We start from the raw sequence: 7,077 nt of genomic DNA, 5'->3' as shown, positions 1-7,077 counted from the left end.
TGGCGGGGAAGCCACGGCGGTGAAGCAGCGTCGCCCGCGTTTAACCACAAACCCGTTCATAGGGCTGCTCACATTCACACAATCACACACACAAAGGAGAAAGGACATAGAACACACAGAGAGAAAGAAACATCCATACTCTTAGCGGGATTCGAATTCGCAACCATTGGCTTCGCAGTCAGGCACGCTAACCACTCGGCCACCTGGTCGGCATGAAATGAATATATAACTGTATACCTCATACTTCTCTAAAAATTTAGAATAACTGCTTTATTGATTTTTTTTTTTTTTTTTACTCAAAAAGTTTGGAAAGAAAACCAATTTTAATGAAATGTAGCTATAACTTAAAATTTAACAAAGAAGTTTCAGTTCTCTGAAGCTGTATGAAAGAGAATAATTTTTTTCTTTTTGTTTTAAAAAACTTACTTTAATTACCTTTTTTTCAATTTTGATGCAAGAATGTATGCATTTAATTAAATATTTAAATTTACAGATATTACTTCATACAAACGTATCCTCCCTGCACGAATACTTTCCTCCAAGCATGTTGCCAAAAGAGTATGGTGGTGTTATACCTGTCAGTCAGATGACTGGTAAGTTATTGAAAAATTATCTTCATTTGAAATAACCATAAATCACAAACGTTTTGTTTAATTTGCGAATTTAATTTAACAAAAATATTTTTAAGGCTATATTTTTAAATAAAGTTATAGCAGGTATTTTTGAAGCTCTGTCTTTACTTTTATATTTGTGTTTAACATATTTAAAGAATGGTTATAATATGTATTAGAATCTTCAGAATCTCTTTTTTTAAATGGAGTGGAAAGAGTATATACATTAGGGGTTATAAATTAGTATTCAAATGAGAAGAAATCAGACATTTTATTTAATAATACTGATATAATACTATTTATTAATACTGAATATGGTGGGACTGAAAATAGAACTTGATTAAATGCTGGTGAAAACAAAAAGAAGTGGAAAGTAATATCTTTAAAAATACATACGAGTTTCGCCGAAGAATCAAACCGATTTCAGTGTTTTCAGCCCCGTTTTCACCAATATTAATTCTTTAGATTTCGATAACGTTTTTATTTTTCTTCCCGCTTATATATTGATTTGATGTTTAATGGAGATACTTTTTATTTCAGTTTTGAAAAGAGTCCTCAAAGCATAAATTATAAGGGTGGTCCTGTAGTGTTTCCAAAAAGAAGCAAAATAACAAATTATAAAACATCAAACGCGTGTAGATGATATTACTCCAGGCTTGTACCGACCACAGTGCAAGCCTGTTGGAAGATTATATTCCTAGTGATAGAAAGATCTTGAGTGACAATTGCCTGTCTGTCAGGCTAACTGTGTAAAATTTTCGTTGTTTTTTTCCCCTGCAACAGAAATGTTAGTTACATTAAAAATTCTTTCACAACGACGAGTTTGTACAAACGCTTGATGCAGAAATTTCCTTGTATTCTTTCTCAAAATTGCAATAAGTTGAACCATTAACCCAAAATGGATCGGTTGTCCAGCGCCAATTATATAACAAAATATAAAAAAAAAACTTGCAATGAAGTTCTCGACTTAAGACTTTTGCTGCTTACCATCATAATATGTGTCCAATAAGACAAATATGTGCCCTATGTTCATCAAATTTTTCGTGGCCTTAACTAAATATTGTAAAATTTACTTTCTGATGAATACAGTTTTAGCATGGAAAAAATGCCTATTGACTTGTACAATTTGCTTGAGCTCTTTTTTACATCTAATTACTTTTAGCAAAGTTTTTTTTTTCTAAGGGGAAACATTTTTCGAAATTTTAAAAGCAAAGAATGAAAAACTTCTTTCATTTTTCAGATTTGCAACGAAAAACCTAATAATAACTAATGAGGTAATTTTATCTGGATGAATTGTACCTGGCAATTGTATCATGAGTCATCAGAATACTGCGTGAAAACCATTTTTTTAAAAATTTTTTGTTAAACTTACTTTTCAGAGTTGCATTTTTACTGAAAGTGTGGATAATTAGAATTTTAATTTTAAAAACCAGAATTTCCGAAAAACGTTTACCATAACCATATTGTAGATTTTGGTGTTTATTACCAGAGTTTCCATATATTTATTTTTATTCGAAATATCCTTACGAGACAAAAATAATTTTTTTCTTTATGCACTTACACATTTTCTTCATTCCTTAAAGCATTTTTGATATCTAAATTTTTGAGAGCTGAAATGATATTTGTTTTCTTTTTCAGCAAGATGGATTGAAATATTGGATTCTAAAAGAGATCGAATCTTGGCATTGGACGAAATGAAAGTGGATGAAAGATTAAGACCAAAAGGAAAACACTCGAATCATATCATACCACGTTTGATGAGCAACTTGAGTAAACTGGAAATATATTGAAGAGATATTCCATTGTGTCATTTTATTAAATGTAATAACAAAGCCAATCCAATATTTTGTTGAAAATATTACTAATACAATTTTTACTTGTACAGGGATCAAAATTTAATCTTTTATAACTGGCCCATTACTCTTTGATTAAAATCATTTTTTATAAGTATTTCAGAGTTTCATATCTTTAACATTATTTTTAAATATTTTAATACATTGTAAGATAGCCTTTTTTTAAAACCATGAGAAATATATTTTTTAAATAAAATGTTGAAAATAGTTCAATGTTTAAAAAAATTATTTCAGTGTTGGTACTTTAAAGCATATTATGAGGTACAAATTAATTACAGCCATACTAAAGTTTCAAGTTTAAATAAATTTCAGTTCGAGTTGAAACAAAGCATTGTTTTATCAAGTTTATGCTGTACTATAGGGATTCCATACAATTTCCCTTAAAATAAGAGGGGAGGGGTAGAATCCATCTGGAAAATATGGTCCCAACAGTTTAGACAGAAGAGCAGACGGAAGTTTGGCACCTTGAAGTTAATTTCACATTTTGTATATTTCGCCATCTCAAAGAAGTCGTCATTTTAGATTTTTGTTTTTCAAAGACTATTCGACCGATTCCCTTTTAATTTTAGATTTCATGACATAAAATTACCTAGCTTAAATTGGTGAAAAAATTTGTACCTTACAATTCAAAATGTTTTCTAAAACTATAAATTATTAGATCATCAAAGATTATATTTGTAGATTTGACATGTTATTTTTAATAGCTTACTATTTTTCACCGGCTATATATTTTATAGATTTTCTTATCTTTTGTTGAAAAGTTACATATCTGACCTGCTTAAAAAAAATTATCGTAAGCTCTAAGAAATATTAAAAACATTTTTTTTTATTGAAAAAGAAATTATCGAAAATTCGCATAATTATAAGTGTGTGAGTTCTTGCGATTATGAAAGTTGGAGTTCTTATTTTGAGCACTGTATAGTCTATTTTGATTACACGAGATAAGCATATTTCGTTCCAGCTTTTCCAAAATAAATAAATACAATAGAATAGTAATTCAAGGCTGTCTAAAGATTAACTGAAAAAAGTATAATCACTAAACATACGTTTTAAGTTTTAAAAAAAGGTATAACATTGTATTTTAATGGAGAAATTACCGATCCAAGCCGCCGTTGTTAAACAATAGAAACTGTACTAATTTTTTACACCTATATTACGTTTGTTGCCGATAAGATAAATAAATTACTTTATTCCCTCGCCATGTACATTTTTGTTATACTACTTCTGAGTTGCTTTGAAATCAAATTAATTATTTCAAAAATGTCTTTAAAAGAAAGTAATTTAAAACAATCCAATTGTAAAAGAGGGTACTTAAATTTATTTTAAGATTTTTCAAAAAAAATCTTATCATAAAATAAGCATTTACGTTAATTAAAAGAAAGGTTTTTAAGAAATCAAGCAGAGTTGTGCATTTAACTTTTGATTTTGCTGACATTTTCAAGATATGATCTTTATGTAAAACTATTAGACACATGTTTTCTTTTTCAATATATTTTTGCGGAAAATAAATTTAAAAAAAAAATTTTTTTTGGCGGGTGAGGGGGTTAAAATTGAAGATCTTCCGGAATTTTACGAAAAACAAATCCATTTACAAATGGCAATATTTTTTGTGAAGCATATATGCTACATATTCTTGACACAGATTAAATTATACAATAAATATTAAAATTCGTTAGATTTTTCTTATTTTATAAGTCTAAAAATATATATCCCATTGTCTGTATCTTCTAAATAAAGTTATATTTATTTTTTTATTTTTCCTCTCATAAAATTTTAAACTCTAATAAAATGCGGTTGATCTATTCAATAATATTTTCATCCCTGTGATAAAACATCTTATATCAATTTCTTATATTTTATTTCAAGAATATGCATTGTTGATTATTGAAAGGCGCTTTCCTTTGATACGTTTCAAAGTATCATTTTTAAAAAATCAAAAAAAAAGTGATCCATTATCGACTGAAAGTGAAACTGACTGGTTGAATCCAGCTGAAAAGGCTCTTGTTTTCATTGTTTATTGATTCTGTTGCTCCTGATATGCGTTGTTAACATTATTTCCGTCACAGATACTTTTCATTTACGTTAAATAATTTTTATTATCAGAAATAATCAGATAAAAGCTTTGTGAAAAATAGTTTTGAAAACTCTTTACTCAATCAATTATTCAAATACAATACACACAATAAAACTTTAATATTAATAAAAATATTAAAGTAAAATTTTATTTTTTGTTTTTACATTTATCTCCCTAGATATTTTCGCTCATAAAATAAATACTTCACAAAAAGAGTGAATATAATTAAGAATATAATTACTAGAAGAAGAGTATGATTCTTGTATCTTTTCTAAATGCATCATTTTAATGCTGTGAATATTTTATTTCCTTATGACAGTGTGATAGACATTTTTGTTATCTATCTGAAGTAATTCATAGTTTACTTAACTTTTTCACGACCACTGAGGATAAGAACCCAGGGGTCCCATCCCTCGTACTTCATTCAATGAAATGCAAAGGAGTTTCAAAATGTGTGATATTAAATGTAAAGTAGTACGGAACGTCAAAATAAATAGTCGTGTAAATAATTTCCTTGAAATGTTTGCTAAATTCTTTGTCAATTAAAGCATTTTATTTTATAAGCTAAAAGAAGTTGGACATTTATTATTTTAACTTTTATTTGAATAAAAAAATTAATCTAAATTTCTGTCTGTATATCGGAATGAATGATTCAGTGCGGACGTTCCAATAGGCTTTCAAATAACATTGCTTCTATGGAATAGCAAAGGGAACTTTAATTTAATGTATTGGTCGATATAATGGAAGGGTCGTTGTACTGGGGAGCCACACTAAAGAGTGTATACTATACTAATAATGTGGATCAACAAGTCCTCATCTGATACCCTTTTCTAGGGTTTCGTCTTTTTTGCTTTTACGGCAAGGATATAATCAAACTTCATATGGAATATAATTGATGTCTTAATCATATACTGCAGCCTGCGTATATGATGAAGACATCAATTATTGAATTCTAATTCGTTGGAATATCTAGGGGCAGATTGTGTGAAAACCTATGAAATAAAAGGATTCAACCCTCTTTGAAATACATTTGTGAGTTTAAAAAAATATTCACAGAAAATTTACTGGGCATTTCGTTTGAAAGCAGAAAATAAAAATATATATTTCTTTTCTGTTCTCAATATACAAAATTCAAGCACGCGAAAACACTTCTAGATTGCTAAAAAAAAGTAAGAACCATTTTTTAAAATCTTTTTTTAAAAAAAGAATTATTTTTCTCATTCTTAATAATCGTTAAGATATTAATAACCTTTTTTCGTAAAGTGCTCAGTGATCAAATTGTCAAAATGAGCAACAATAATTGTGCACAAACGTTTGGAAACGAAATATTTCTTAATCACTTTTAAAGATATAGATTCTTTTTTTTTACGCTTCAGATCAAGAGTAGATGTTGAAACAGTGTTTCCAACTTGCTAAATGATGGGAAAATCGACTAAGTGGTCACTTTATTATGATCCCCTTACAATTTTATGCATTGAAATGATTTACTGCTTCCCAATGTGGCAGGTAGAAGGTTGCTTTAGTACTGGCATACTTTAAGACCTTTATTTCACACTAAATTTCCGATCAAATTACGGTATAAAGTGCCGGCCCTTTGGGTACATCATCCATAAAATCCATTTTTACCCTAAGATCCATTTTTACAGCAAAATCCCTTTCCACCATAAAATATTATATTTTTATAGTAATAATTTAAAATAATATAGTATAATTTTCATAGTAATATTTATTCAATTCGAGTGATACAGTGATTTCACGGTAATTATTACTATAAAAGTTATGGTGTATCAGATTTTTTGTTCCGTAACATATTCCGGTAAAAATAGATTTTACTGTAAAAAGTACAGACACCCTGCTTGCCGATACTTTTTACCGTAATTTGATTCGGAGTTTTTTGCAGTGTAGTCCGAATAAGACATCGTATCTTAAGATTGTTGCTTACGGAGCAAGCACACTCTGTAATACTATTTATAAATCCCTATGTCGATGGGGTACTCTTTACATAATAATACATGCTGCCATACTGTAAAAATTCCGAATCAAATTACGTTAAAAAGCACTGACATCCTGAGTACATCATCCGTGAAATCCATGTCGCCATAAAATATATTTTTTCTTTAGAAATTTACGGCATAATTTTTATAGTAATATTTATTTGGTTACAGTGATTTTACAGTATATACTGCTGTTAAATTTACGATATATCAGTATTTTTTCCGTAAAACTTCACGGTATAAATGGATTTTACTGTAAAAAGTACCGGCATCTTGAATTCCGGTACTTTTTACCGTGAATTGAATCGTAATTTTTTACCGTGCATAGAACTGTTAAATAAAAATATATTTATGAGGATTATGATGGAGACTTGACTTAACGTCATTCTCTCAATCCCTAGAAACCTATTGTATATTATGGAATTAAATTTAAAGAGCCAACAGTCATCTAGATCTGCAACCATCCAGCCTTATACTCTACTGGAAAGTGCTACGAATGTGTCAGCAACATCAAAGACTCTATGCCAAGAGAAATCAAGACTTCA

At 28.9% G+C, this 7,077-nt stretch overlaps 1 protein-coding gene across 1 annotated transcript in view; it reads left to right on the top strand.

The window, feature by feature from the left end:
• Nucleotides 1–2,673, top strand: part of LOC107457166 (alpha-tocopherol transfer protein-like) — a 43,505-nt gene extending 40,832 nt beyond the window's left edge. Inside the window, exons 7-8 of the mRNA XM_016075260.4 lie at nt 494–593; nt 2,250–2,673. Of these exons, the coding sequence (XP_015930746.1) occupies nt 494–593; nt 2,250–2,401 (252 nt within the window). The 3' untranslated portion in view covers nt 2,402–2,673. The remainder of the gene's footprint in view (nt 1–493; nt 594–2,249) is intronic.
• Nucleotides 2,674–7,077: the final 4,404 nt, after the last annotated feature.

Source organism: Parasteatoda tepidariorum, chromosome X1 (assembly GCF_043381705.1).
Source record: "Parasteatoda tepidariorum isolate YZ-2023 chromosome X1, CAS_Ptep_4.0, whole genome shotgun sequence".
NCBI classification, from domain to species: domain Eukaryota; kingdom Metazoa; phylum Arthropoda; class Arachnida; order Araneae; family Theridiidae; genus Parasteatoda; species Parasteatoda tepidariorum.
This window is presented reverse-complemented; position numbering and strand designations above follow the sequence as displayed.